Here is a 15,115-nt window from a genome sequence, read left to right on the forward strand (position 1 = left end):
AACTAGGGAGAGTTCCATACAGAAATATCACTACCCGAACTCACTCACCAAACAATACCTTGTTGTACCAGCGATCAAGACTCCCAAATAGAACACTATACATAGCTAGAATTATGACCAAGTGATGCTGTTCAAAGCGACGAACTAGAAAAATATCGTGCTTTCATGACACGAGCCACAATAGATGAAAGTCGAGTAAGCAAACGCCAACACTGCTTATCTAGAAGTAACAAATTAAAATTATGAATTCTCTTGAACCTCAAACCCCAAGCTCCCAGTCTCTTTATGCTTTGCTAACCGATCACAAGCCATTCATCTTATACCCTCACGATAATTTTCTCCTTAATAACATATTAATTATACCCTCATGATAGAGTTTTTTTTTTCTATTATAAATATTTTTTTTATCTATTTTAAACTCACATTTCAATTTTTCAAAAAATTTAATAAGATTTTTCACGTACTATCTTATCATTTCTTATATATCTTCTTAACTAAATAATATTGATTAAAATTTCTAACCGAATTTGATCAATCCTTTGTCACTTTTGCCTATAAATTATAAATAATTTAATAATTTTAATTATGTATAATATGTTAATTATCACTTTATTATAAAAAAATTATTGATATAAAATAAAAATTGAATAAATATTATTAAAAAAATAGAAAAAGAAGGCAGCAATATGCGACTTTTATCCAACATCAATATTCTATGATACAATTACGATACAAGGAAGTGCTTTCTATCACAGAATCTATAAATTAAGTTGCTTGGATTAATTATTTTCATGCAGTACTGAGACATTTGAAGAATCTCTCATCACAATCACAATGGCCTTTTCTGCTAAAGCAACCTTCACTTCATCTCCGAATATTCCATTTCCTCAAGACCAAACTCCAAAAGCTTCCAAGTTTTTCTGCCAAATAGAATTCAAGGCTGCCCTTAATCCTAGCAATTGGAGCATCACCCATGAGAACAGCTTGCCTTCTACTTTCTCAAATCAGTTGATCTATCTAGATGATGAACAGTCCAGCATTATTAAAGTATGAATATACACATTTTTTCATCTTTTGCTCTCTTAATTTTATGCTAAAATCCTTAATCAACCTGTTGGAATTTATATATATATATATAAACCTGTTTGTATGCTCTTGCAGGATGATTTTAACATGAAGAATCATAAGAAAAAGTTGAGATCATTAATGCATAATGTAAACAAAGAGGGTGAAGATGCAGCCCAAGGTTTGGCAATGGTTGATGCCATCCAACGCCTTGGCATTGAGTATCATTTTCAAGAGGAAATTGATATGATTCTGCAAAGGCATTATATGATGCATGGCACTTATAATTATAATGATCTTCATGAGGCTGCCCTTGGCTTTCGACTTTTGAGACAAGAGGGTTACCACGTTCTTGCAGGTTGGCGATTCTTCTGTTATTGAATTAATTTGCGCTTTATTTATGTTCTAATTAATGGATATATGCCATGAAGGAGTATTCGACAACTTCAAAGACAGGGAGGGCAAATTCAAGCAGAATGTAGATTATGACATCAAAGGACTATTGGGTTTATATGAAGCTTCACAGCTGAGTATAGGAGAAGAAGATCATATACTTGATGAAGCTGGAGACTATAGCTACCGGCTTCTAAATTCATGGGTGACACAGCTTGACGATAATCAAGCTAGAGCAGTAGAGAAGACGCTGGAGTACCCACATCACAAAAGCTTGGCCAGGTTCATGGCCAAACACTTCATTAGAGACTTGCAAGGAGGAAATATTGGGTGGATGAATGAACTGCAACAACTTGCTAAGTTGGATTTTACGAGGGTCCAATCTCAGTGCCAACAAGAAATTCTTCAAATATCAAGGTAATAATTCTGGAATTAGTGCTTTTGGAAGGAAAAATATTGTTGAACATCAATATATTTTTATAAGTGGAGTCTATGCATGATTTTAACATATATACACAGTGAGTAGATTTTTCGTTTTGGAAAATGTTTTAGGTGGTGGAAAGATCTCGGATTATCCGCAAAGCTAAAGTTCGCAAGAAACCAACCACTAAAATGGTATATATGGTCCATGGCAACTCTCAAAGATTCAAACTGGTCAGAACAGAGGATAGACCTTACAAAATCTATATCTTTTATTTACCTAATAGATGATATTTTTGACGTTCATGGCACTCTCGATGAACTCATATTATTTACAGAAGTTATCAAAAGGTAATAATAATTAAGTTAACGGATATGAAACACAAATAGATATGGAGTTGATGATTAATTATTAATTTAATTGAGTTGATTAGTAATGAAATTAACTGTTTCATATGTATAAAGATGGGACATTTCTGCCGCCGAACAATTGCCAGATTATATGAGAACATGCTTCAAGGCTCTCGACAACGTCACTAATGAAATTAGCTACAAGGTCTACAAGCAACATGGTTGGAACCCAGTAAACTCTCTACGTAAAGCGGTATATCATAAGAGTTTGTAAGAAAATTTAGCTATAAAATTTTCCATAATGAAGCATAATCACAGCATATCTTTCTTGATTATTATTGCAGTGGGGAAGTTTGTGCAGTGCATTTCTAGTAGAAGGACGATGGTTTGCTTCTGGGCAATTGCCGAGTGCTGAAGAATACTTGGAAAATGGGATTGTGAGTTCAGGTGTACATGTAGTTCTAGTTCACGTTTTCTTTCTTCTTGGTCATGGTTTAACAGGAGAAGCTGTTGAGTTGGTTAATAGTTATCCGCCAATAATATCTTCTTCAGCTACAATTCTTCGGCTATGGGATGATCTGGGAACTGCCAAGGTAATTAATTTCCTACTTCACTTTTTTTCTTTTCCTGAAAAGCTTTCCAACCATATTAAATTCTTAAAAGGGATATTTTACTGCCATACATTTAATTAGTTAGTTTCATTCTTGATTTAATTAGCTTTCCAACCATATATTTTACTGCAGGATGAGGATCAAGACGGACATGATGGATCGTATATAGAATATTACATGAAGGAAAATGAAGGATGTAAGGTGGAAAATGCAAGAGAGCAAGTAAAGCAGAAGATTTTAGAAGCATGGAAACAGCTGAACAAGGAATGTCTATTTAGGAAGCCATTTTCGTCAACTTTCACCGATGCTTGTCTGAATCTTGCAAGAATGGTTCCATTGATGTATAATTATGACCACAAACAACGCCTTCCTGTTCTTGAATGCCTCGTCAATTCTCTGCTCACAGAAACTGTACCCCAGTAGAGCACCGCAGGCAACTCAGCACTCTGCGGCAAATACACACGTGATAATAATTCCTAAAAATAGTGTAAGACGACAATTATAAGAATGTGCTGTGTTTCTTTGAATCTTGCAATGATTTCTTTTTTTCTTTTTTTTCAGAAATAATGCAATCAATCTTTTTTCCTCTCCTCCTTCTTCTTTCCCTTCTCTGTTCTATTCTCTTCTGTGCCTAATTCTAATCCATGGTTGCCTTCGGGTCAACCCTACGAGACCAGGTCCTGACACTGGATCCATCTCTCCTATTTTTAGTAAAGTTTTTGTGGCCTTGGCTAATGTTAGTGGAGTTTTCATTTCCAATCAATCTACCAGAGAGGCTATAAGGAGGTTGCAACGATGGTGAGCAGCATTTCTTTATGTTGCATACCAGTTCAAGAAACGGCTCAAGTTTCTTCGTGGGTCTAATGGTTTTATTGTGTTTTGGGTCATTTGTCTTTTAAGCCTTACAACTCTTATGGTTGCTATTATGTACAAAGAACTTGGACTTATGCGCTTGCAATATGAAGTCTGTGCGGCTCGTTTTTATAAATAATTTTTTATTTCAACGTGTTTGACGTAATATCTATACTCATTATATTTTTTATTTAATTTTTTATATATACAAATTCTAAAATATTATTAAAATTTAAATTATATTTAATTAGAGATATATATCATTTTCATAAATAGGTTCTAATATTGAATTTGTGATTTTATATAAAAATAAAGTTAAATTAACCCTTTAAAGTGAAATGTGTTTTATTTTTTCAATAATTTTTATTCTAAATTGTAATAAAACTAATCAAATATAATTTAAGCATAAATATTTATGCAAACTCTAAAATTGATTTAAATAAAATTTAGATTTAAAAAAATATAAAAATTAATGATAACAAATTATATATTAGCAAGGGGAGGTGGGCTCTGAGAGAGATTTTCTCAGATTTTGAATCGTATGTTAATTGTTTATTGCTTGGCCCGGTCCATTCTTTTTCGGACTCACTAATGTTTAAAGGGGGTATGCTCTTCAATGGTGATTGTTATGCATTCTAAAGTATTAAAAAAAATTATAGTTAGTTCATAGGGATGAGAGAGAATGAGAGTCGTTAATACCAGAGACAGTGAGGTTTGTGGATAAATAAGATTTTTTTTCTTTTATTTCTTTTAGATTGATATTTCTGCGTAAAATTTATTTTAGATCTGAAATTTATTTGATTTTTTTTTAATAGAAATTGTATTACATAAGAGTGTGATTTTAAAGAGTAATTCTCAACGTTAGAAGACTTTTTTTTTTTTAAAATAATTCTCTTTTCCTTTTGCCGGTGAAATTTAAAAAATTTTTATTTAATATTCGATATTTCTAAGAGTATAATATCAGTTTTCTCGATATTTTTATTTTTAATCGTGATTAAACTCACTAAAAATCATCACCACCTAATTATTAAAGATTAAACTCAATTTTTTCATTTAAAATAATTCATTTTATAAAAGAATTTAAATAAATTTTTATAAAATTATATAAAATGTGAATTATTTTGTACTAATCTGGTACATCCAAATCTGCGGATCTCACATATCCCCACAATTAATTTTAAATTAATGCATTACTATCATATGACTGTAGGTTGCATCACATGGGCCATGTTGGTAGTTATGTTGATATGTAACTAAATATTTGGTGATATAGCTAAGTTGTCCATTTATTTTACTTGTCCTTAATGTGGTCCCTAGCCGGGTAATTTTTTTTCTATTATAAATATATTTTCTTAATTATTTAGAATTCACTTTTCAATTTTATAAAAATTTTAATAAAATTTTTCATTTTCTAACTTATTTCCTTTTTTATATTATCTTAGTCAAACAATATTAATTAAAATTTTTTATAAAATTTAATTAATTTTTTATCAACAAAACGCTCACCACCGATCGATACTTTGTGAATCATTTGTGAATTTCATATTACCTATTAGACTCAAATTCAGTTTTATAATTTATGTTAAAAAAATAATAATTATTATTAATAATAAATATTATTATTATTATTATTATTATTATTAAAATAGAAATTGAGAGAATATAATTTAAAATTTTTTAAATTTACTCAAATGCACTTACTATCAAGTTAAGTGTAGTCCAATAATAAATATTATTATTAAAAATAACTTTTTACTAATACTAGTAATATTAATATTAATTAATATAATAATGAAATTAATGTGGCTTGCAAAATTTTTTCTATTAATTTTAATGTTTATTGTAATTTCAATATTTAAAATTTAAAATATAAAAATTGGATATTGCCAAAAGAGAGAAGGAAAGAAGAATGTAAAAGTTGTGAATAACAAAATGAAATTTACATTTTTTTTTATATAGATATTGAACACACATTAAAAAACATATTATATTTATTTAAAAAAAAAAAGAAAAGAAAATTTAAAAGACCGTTTTTAAATCTTACCGTTGCAAGCGACGGTTGAGAATTATAATTCTCAATAGTTGCAATATTCCTATAAAGACATGTTTAAGGAACGTATTCTAATTTGGACATTGTAACACGTTTTTTTTTATTAAATAATATATAAGCATTCGACCATGAAATTTTAATTTAAAATATTTTATAAATAAAAGATACACCTGATGCTATATAAATATCTGATAACATGTTTTTTTTTTAAAAAAAAATAAATTACACGTAATTCTCTCATTGCTATAAATATTTTTATCAAAAAAAAAATTAAATAACTTTTTATAAAATTATTCGTGATTTTATTTTCATCTATAATAAAAAAATTTTGAGTTCAAAGTTTTTAAATTTTTTTTACTTTAAATAAAAATTATATAAAAAAATTAAATTGAATTAAATTCTATAAAATTCTTGATTCACAGGAGGAAATGTGTTTATATAAAGAGAGACCCATTGTATGTTATATACAATTGAACAAGTGGTCCACTCATATAGTTTGCATTATATTTATTTCTATTTTATAATTTTTATCCACTTTATTTTTTATATATATTAAAAAATAATTTTTATTAATTTTTAAATTATATCATTTTAAATATATTAAATTTTATAAAATATTAAGAGATATTTAAAAAAAATAAAAAAAAATAAAATTATAATAGTTTATATGTTATTATAATATAAAAAAGAAAAATGAAAAATAGTTCTTGTAAAATAGGAGCTATAATCCTAATTAATAGAGAAATTAACAAAAATGCAGGATGAGGATCAAGATGGACATGATGGATCAGATATAGAATGTTACATGAAGGAAAACGAAGGATGTAAGGTGGAAAATGCAAGAGAGCTGATAAAGCAGAAGATTTCAGAAGCATGGAAACAGCTGAATTAGGAATGTCTGTTTAGGATCCCATTCTCGTCAACTTTCACCAATGCTTGTCTGAATCTTGCAAGAATGGTCCCATTGATGTATAATTATGACCACAACCAACGCCTTCCTGTTCTTGAATGCCTCGTCAATTCTCTGCTCACAGAAACTGCACCCCAGTGGAGCCCCGCAGGCAACTCAGCACCCTGCGGCAATTACGTACGTGATATAATAATTCCCTAAAAATAGAGTAAGACGACAGTTATAAGAATGTGTGGTGTTTCTTGGAATCTTGCAATAATTTCTTCTTCTTCTTTTTTTTTTAATCTTGCAATAATTTGTCAGTGTATTATTTTGAAGGTTCACATGTCACTGTATTGTAATTTACCTCTCCTTTTATTCTTTTCCTTTGTCTGCTAGTGACGTCTAACGGCTATTGGGCCATTTGTCTCTGTCATATGGATACGGACGTACGAAAATATCAGACGTCTGCTCCATGCGTAATGGCCATTTAATTCCCCCCGGCATGCGTATAAGCAGATCTGCTGGATGAATGGGCCAGTTATCCCATCTCTTGATAAGTTTCAGAACTGAGTTGGGCTTGAGGGGACTGAGGCCCGACCTCAAGACCGGGTAGTCCAGGTCAGCTCATTGAGGGGTTTGATCCATGGATCAGAGTTGTCATCATGGGCCTGGCCTTGTATCGTAGTAGTGAAACCCAGCGGTCTCCTACTGTACCCATCTCGAGAAAGGCGAGGACGCGGGTAAGAGGGCATGATTGTGATCCTTTGCCCTCAACTTGGCTAGGAGTTGTTCTCCCATTTTTTGCAGTTTTTGATCTACGGTTTCTTCTTCTTACCTAGGCCTCTTCTCTGGACGATACTCCTCCTCCCATTCTTCGTTTTCTGTTCTCCTAGTTGTTCTTGCTGAGTAACTTTCCGCCTCATAATTTTCTATCAACTCTTTTACCCTTCTTTCACAGGTTCTAGCCTCCGGCTCTTCTTCTTCACCTGCCCTTCTACCTCTTTCTCCAGTTTCTCTGTTGTTTGTTTGAGGGTGGTTAAAGGTAGGCTGGGGTTCGTTGGTTCGGGGCTCTTCTATCACAGGCAACACGTTCACTGGGGTGTTGAGACCCCTCTATTGCATCATTTGCCCCAACCAGTGGGTGGTGTTTTGTAACTGGAGGGCCATGGCTTGGAGGTCCTGGTTAGATAAGGTGGCTCTGGGCACATTCCCTGCCAAGTTCGGCGAGGGAAAAAAAGGGGTTGGTAGTTGGTTGTTGGGAGTTGTAGGACTGGAGAAAGAGAAATGTTGTCCCTCCTGGGCAGAGCTCAGGTTATTGGGGGTATTAGCAATGTTGTTTTCGTTATGGTTGGCCATTGTGGATCTCAGTGGGTTTTGTAAGAGTGGAACTCCGGCGATGAAAAGATCTCCTTCGTTTTCCACAGACGGTGCCAATTGATATTCTGAAATCCAAAAAAAATAGGGTTTACAATGGTTGGGTAAGCTTAGTCTGAGTGGAGGATCCCCTCTCCTTTTATTCTTTTCCTTTATCTGCTAGTGACGTCTAACGGTCCTATAGCTATTGGGCCATTTGTCTCCGTCATACGAATACAGACGTATGAAAATATCAGACGTCTGCTCCATGCGTAACGATCATTTAATTCCCCACTGGCATGCGTGTAAGCAGATCTGCTGGATGAATGGGCCGGTTATCCCATCTCCTGATAAGTTTCAGAACTGAGCTGGGCTTGAGGGGACTGAGGCCTAAGGGAGGCTTGACCTCAAGGCTGGGTGGTCAAGGCCGGCTCATTGAGGGGGCCTTTTAATCCATGGATCAGAGTTGTTATCATGGGCTTGACCTTGTATCGGAGTAGTGAAACCTAGCGGTCATTAAGGATGATCTCGAGGCTGGACTTCGGCTATAGAGCCAATAATTACAGAACCTGTTACATAATACTAATTATAGCTAACAAAACAATAAGAGACTTGGGACATATTCCCTTCATTTGCATCCTTAATTATATAGAGAAAATTAAGGAAGCCTGTAGCTAGCTGCACTCTCTTTTAAGGTTCTTGGAGATAATTTCTCATGTGAGAGTGACTCCCACCAACTTATCTGGAGTGGGTTTTCTCTCTCTACCCTTTTGAGTGAAGGGATAGATAGTTTTTGTTTTTGTGATTGGCATTCTGAGATTATTTACGAGGGAGATTATGTGGCCATGCAGTGTTTTGTATTTGATTTATTTATTTTTTTTTTATGTCCTTCCTTTGTTTTGCAAATGAAGCCTCTCAGTTGCGTGCCTTGCAATGTCTCTTCTCCAGCAATGGTGATGGGAGCGAATTGAGATTTTTTTGAGCGTTTTCTTTTCTATTTTCAACCACAATAATCTTGGGGTATCCCTTTCTTGATTTCGGAGATGGGAGATAGAGTTTGATTGTAGAAGATTCTTCTTCTCCTTCAGTGGTGACCCACCTCATTGTTCCATCTTGCTCTGGCACTGCATGTGGTGACCCACCTCATTGTTCCATCTTGCTTTGGCACTGCATGTGTACTTTCCTTGGTGACCCACCTCATTGTTCCATCTTACTCTGGCACTGCATGCGGTGACCCACCTCATTGTTCCATCTTGCTCTGGCACTGCATGTGTACTTTCCTTGGTGACATTGCTGCTATCGGTTGATATTTGGGAGACTTTGGTTGCTGGCTACCTGAATTGATCCATCTCCCCTATTTTTCAGATAGTTTTTATGGCCTTGGCTAATGTCAGTGGAGTTTTCATTTCCAATCAATCTACCAGCGACAGAGGCTACTAAGGAGGTTGCAAGGATGGTGAGCACTGCAGCATTTCTTTATGTTGCATGCCAGTTGAAGAAACAGGTCAAGTTTCTTCTGGGGTCTAAGGATTTTATTGTTGATTCTCTGCTCACAGAATATATCTAGCACATTTCTCTTGTTTATTATATTTTGCAGGTTGTTTTTTTCAACTTGGCTTTAAGCTTATGTACGATCCCAAGATTGGACTTCCGCTATGTAACCAATATATAATTTTTTTTGGATATAAATTATTTGATATCTAAAATTATTAGCTTGATTGATCTTGATTCATGTCAGGTAAGCCTAATAAAGGTTAAAATATTTCCTTTTAAATTTTAAAACTATTTCACACTCAATATTTAAATCTGAGACCATGTGGCATATCATTGATCTCTGACTTGCTGTAAATGCTGAGTCAAGTTTATATTCATAAAATAGATCAATGTTTTTATATTTGTACATAGATAATGAGATGAGACCCCATTCCGTCCTATTATCATGCCGACTCTATGACAGCATAACTAATATATTTTTATTTTTATTTTTTATTTTTTGTATTATGAGAAGGAAAGAAAGAACTGTGATTGTATTTCTTTATTTATCTTATTTTTCCAGTTAGCATATTTAATGAGTTTTATTTCTCTAGCAAAGGATTAAACCTGCACGCATTTAATTGACTTGAGTTTTAGGAGTTAAAGTTATTAAACCGTTTATAAGCTTAAGTGATTATTAAAATAACTATAAAATTAAATAGATAACATAATTATTTACGTAAAAATTGAAACGCCAAAATATTCATCACAATAGAAAGGAAATTACTCCCTTATTTTTTTTCATTAAGCATGCTGCATACATGTGATAACCAATTAAAATTGAGGGTAATTGATACTACATCATAATCATCTAAAGTAGACAATGAGGTAACACCACGTGACAGTTCTATGTGGCAAGGATCTCATAATTGAATAACGCAGTCCCACTTAAGAAAAGGAAGACTCGGACACCATAACGCCCGGTTCACCACTAACACTCGTTCTCCTCTAAATAGGTTGAGTCTCGGCACAAAGTTACTGTTATCAAATACAATCTAGTGTATTTCCATTACGCCTGTAATCGTGGGATCACCGACCTATCCACTGACGATATCCCTTATCAGGCAGTTAGTCACATTATCACTCGATTATCAGGGAATACTGTATTTATCTCCTATCTTTTTACAGTATAAAAGGAGACAGATTATAGAGCTAAAAGTACGTTATTCTCTTATACTATTCAAATTTTAAGCAATTCATCGCATTCTCCCATTCTTTTGTATATTGAGTTGAGCATCAGAGTGGCTACCATAGGCGCCTACCACAACCTCACATTCACTTTCTTGCAGGTTCTAGCCAATCACCATATAACTTTATTTCTCGACTACATCATTTGGTTCCGTTACTGGAAAATACATTGAATTTTTCCTGTTCATTTAGGTTAAAACTGGTCTTCTATCCCTTCTTTCTTAAAAAGAAATATCTCTTTCATCTCTCGAAATGGCCAACAATTCATGACTTACTGCTAAGGTTGCTACCGATAAACACGCTATCATTTCTTCTACTCTTAGCAATGGACAAGGCACACCGCTTATGGCCAGTGAAGCAGATTCCAACAATCAGAGCATTGAGCAAATACTCCAATATGTTAAAAGGTTGCAGGTTATTCGAGCAATACAAAGCTCAGAAAGAGGCGTCACTCATGGCTCCCAGGAGAAGGGAAGAAGTCTCCGTAGGTACCCTAGGGACTCGGACAGAGGCAACCCAAACGTGGTTCAAAGGGAAGGACAAGTTTAAGGAAGGAGAGCCATCAAACAATGCTTCAAAAGATACCGGTTGGAAGTCGGTATGGATTGCTCAAAGGTACTGGGAAAGACAGGAAGTCGGTTGGAAGGCCAAGCATTTAATGCCAGGCTGCAAGGTGGGTATACACTAGGCCAACCTACCGGGAGTTATCCCGAGAAGTTTCTAAGGCATTTAATGGAAGATCACAAGGCAGGTATGCGCCAGGCCGACCTATCGAGTGTGAGTCCCGAGAAGTTTCTAAGGCATTTGATGCTAGGCTGTAAGGCAGTATAACTCAGGCCGACTAATTGGGTGTTAGTTCCATTTTACAAAAAGTTTCCAAAGCAATTGATATCAGGCCTCAAGGCAGGTATAAGCTAGGTCAACCTACTATGTGTTATCCCGAAAAGTTTCTAAGGCATTCAATGTTAGGTCATAAGGCGGATATGTGCCAGGCTGACCTACCGGGTGTTAGTCCCGCTTCATGAGAAGTTTCTAAGGTATTTCATGTTAGGCCACAAGGCTGATACATGCTAGGACGACTAACTGGATGTTAGTCTCGTTTCATGAAAAGTTTTCAAGGCATTTGATGTCAGGCCACAAGGTGGGTATATACCAGGTTGACCTACCGAGTATTATCTCGAGAAGTTTCTAAGGCATTTGATGCTAGGTCACAAGGCTGGTATGCGCCAAGCTGACCTACCGGATGTTAGTCCCGAGAAGTTTCTAAAGCATTTGATGCCAGGCCGTAAGGCGAGTATAAGCTAGACCGACTAACTGAGTATTAGTCTTATTTCACAAAAAGTTTTTAAGGAATTTAATGCCAGGCCGACCTACCGGGTATTATCTCGAAAAGTTTCTAAGACATTTAATGCCAAGTTACAAGCGGATATCTGTTAGGCCGACCTACCGGGTGTTAGTCTTGCTTCACGAGAAGTTTCTAAGTTATTTCATATCAGGTCGTAAGGCGAGTACACGCTAGGATGATTAACCAGATATTAGCCCTGTTTCACGAAAAACGTTCAAGGCATTTGATGTCAGGCTGCAAGGCGGGTATTATCCTGAGAAGTTTCTAAGGCATTTGATGTCAGGCTGTAAAGCAAAAAGTTTCTAAGGCATTTGATGCTAGGCTGCAAGGCGGGTATACACCAGGCCAACCTACCGAGTATTAATCTCACTTTACGAGAAGTTTTCAAGGCATTTCATGCCAGGCTGCAAGGCGGATACACGCCAGGCTGACTTACTGGGTGTTATCCTCACTTTACAATAAGTTTCTAAGGTATTTGATGTCCAAGTCTCAAGGCGGGTGTGAACCAGGCCATGTAACCAAGAGCATTAGTTCCATCTTACATAGAGAATCACAGGCATGTGTCGCTGCTCTTACAATCACTCTTGAAAATATAAAACTTTTTGCAAGCAGAAAAATTACCAAAAGTTCATTAGGACTGATCAGGGCAAGAGAATGCTCAGAAGCCCATCAAGGCTGCAAAAGGCCAAGAAGTCTGTCAAAGCTATAAAAATCCAGGGAGCTGCCAAATGTTAGAGAATGTCCGAAAGCACGTCAGGCTGGTCGGAGGCAAGAAAATGCTTGGAAGTACGCCAAGGCTAAAAAATACCCGGAAGCTCGGTAAGACTGGAAAAGGCCAAGGGCTAGAAGATGCCTGGATAATCTCTAGGGTTAGAGAGAGGCCGAAAACTCGTCAAAGCATTACTATATTACTCAAATCAATTTTCGTCAAACAAGATCTCAGACTTGACTGGTCAGCAGGGCAAGTAAGAAGAAAGTAAGGACATCATGCGCTCAGTCCGGACAACCAAAGCCACATGACCCAGATCATGAAGACAACTATCACATTTAAATCTAAAGAATCGAAAACTAGCAGGGGACCTCTGATGCTACATGAGACTCGTTCAAAATAGGCAGTGAGCTGACACCACAAGATAGGTCTACGTGACAAGGATATGATAATTTGGTAACGCGATCCCACCTAAGAAAAGGAAGACTCGGACACCATAACGCCCAGTTCATAACCAAGACTTGCCCTCCTTTGGATTGATCGAGCCTTCACACAAAATTACCGTTATCAAGTACAATCTAGCGTATCCCCATTACGCCTATAATCGCTGGATCACCGACTTATCCCCTGGCGATATCCCTTATCAGGCAATCCGCCACATCATCACCGGATTATTAGAGGAATGTTATATTTATCTACATTTTCTTACATTATAAAAGGAGAAATATTATACAGGTAAAGATTCGCTATGTTCTTACATTATTCAAGTTCTAAACAATCCATCGGATTCCCACATTCTTCAATATACTGATTTGAGTGTCGAAGTGATTGCCAAGTGCATCCACCACTACCTCACATTCACTTTCTTACAAGTTTTAACTAATCACAGTACAATTTTATTTTTTGACTATATCAGTAATTAAATTTAATAATATTTATTTAAATAAATCCATTATTTTCCTTCCCACACTTTATATAATATAAATTTAAAAAATAAATTATAAAATTAGATATTTTTTAAAAAATACTTTTCACATTAAACTAAACACTCGAAAAATTTATAAAGAAAAATCAAATCGTTTTTCGTACTTTAAATATTTTATATAAATATATGTATATAAATTTATTAATATATTTTACTTTTTAAATTAAAATTTTAAAAAAATAAATATTTTATAAAAAAATATTTTTTTAAATATAAATTATTTTTCATAAATATATAGTAGCTAAATCAAAATAATCACTATAATTACTTAAAAATTAATGTAATTTTTAAAACAATGGATAAGATTTTTTTTTCATATGGCTCTTGAATTATTTCAATTTCCATAATTTTTTTTAATAGATCTCTATACCGAAATTATTGTATTCTATGCAAAGAAATATCAACAATAATATGAGCAATACATTACAACAACCGTGATATGGACATTTTGGAGAATTTCATAACTTTCTTTGTTTTTTACTCATACTTTATTTTTTAATTTTCTTGCGTTCATATTCTAAATGCTAAATGAGGAAATGACAATGAAATCGATTTATGTAATCTAAATTTATTATGATTAAATTACTTTTTTCATCACTTATTTTTAGCATGTACAACATGTATTAAATGTCCTTTAAATTCAAAACTTAATGAAAAAGTCAAACAACATATATTTTAATTTCAATATATATAAGTTACAGATGAAAAAAGTAATTTAATTAAAAGGGTATTTTTATCAATTTTTTATTTAATTAATAAAAAAATAAGATATATTGAATGATATTTAATTTAAATTGAAAAAATTGATTAAATAAATTAATTTAAAATTTTAATTATAATACGTTCGTACCAAGAAAAATCCAAATAAGGACAGAATATTTCGTCCTCCAGCAATAATTTTGTACAATTTTGTACAATTAAGGGAACACCGATAAAAGACTGTTAAGTGATCGATTGATTTATTTGTCTGTAAAAAGTTATCAACCACATAATCCTTTGTCCGTTCACCTGTCCGGTGTAATTAATTTAAATTTGCATTACTAATTTCGTTTGTAGGCAATGTGTACAAAATTAACCAACTGCTACTTTGGCTTTTAATATTTTATTTAAATAAAAAAATTTTAGATGAACTTAATTTATTATAAATATAACTCTCTTATGAAAAAAATTATATTTATATATTTTAAATTCATGTGGAGAGCAAGCAAAAGAAGGTACGAATGCGCTGTGGTCCATTCATTTCTTTGCCTTATTCCCTTTCATAAGCCAAGAAAGTAGACTTTTATTAAAAAATTACGTGCCAACTTTGATGTTTGAAGTTTTAAAAAAATGACAAATACAATGAGCAACACGTTGGTGGTCAATTTT

At 33.9% G+C, this 15,115-nt stretch overlaps 1 protein-coding gene across 1 annotated transcript; it reads left to right on the top strand.

The window, feature by feature from the left end:
* Positions 1-834: 834 nt before the first annotated feature.
* On the top strand, positions 835-11,257 carry LOC110604308 (probable terpene synthase 13). Its single transcript, XM_043952061.1, is given in 9 exon segments — positions 835-1,047; positions 1,162-1,423; positions 1,497-1,875; positions 2,011-2,229; positions 2,344-2,482; positions 2,574-2,822; positions 6,503-6,829; positions 10,477-10,623; positions 10,991-11,257. Coding segments are annotated over 9 exon segments (2,202 nt in total).
* Positions 11,258-15,115: the final 3,858 nt, after the last annotated feature.

The sequence above is a fragment of the Manihot esculenta genome, chromosome 16 (assembly GCF_001659605.2).
Source record: "Manihot esculenta cultivar AM560-2 chromosome 16, M.esculenta_v8, whole genome shotgun sequence".
NCBI lineage: Eukaryota > Viridiplantae > Streptophyta > Magnoliopsida > Malpighiales > Euphorbiaceae > Manihot > Manihot esculenta.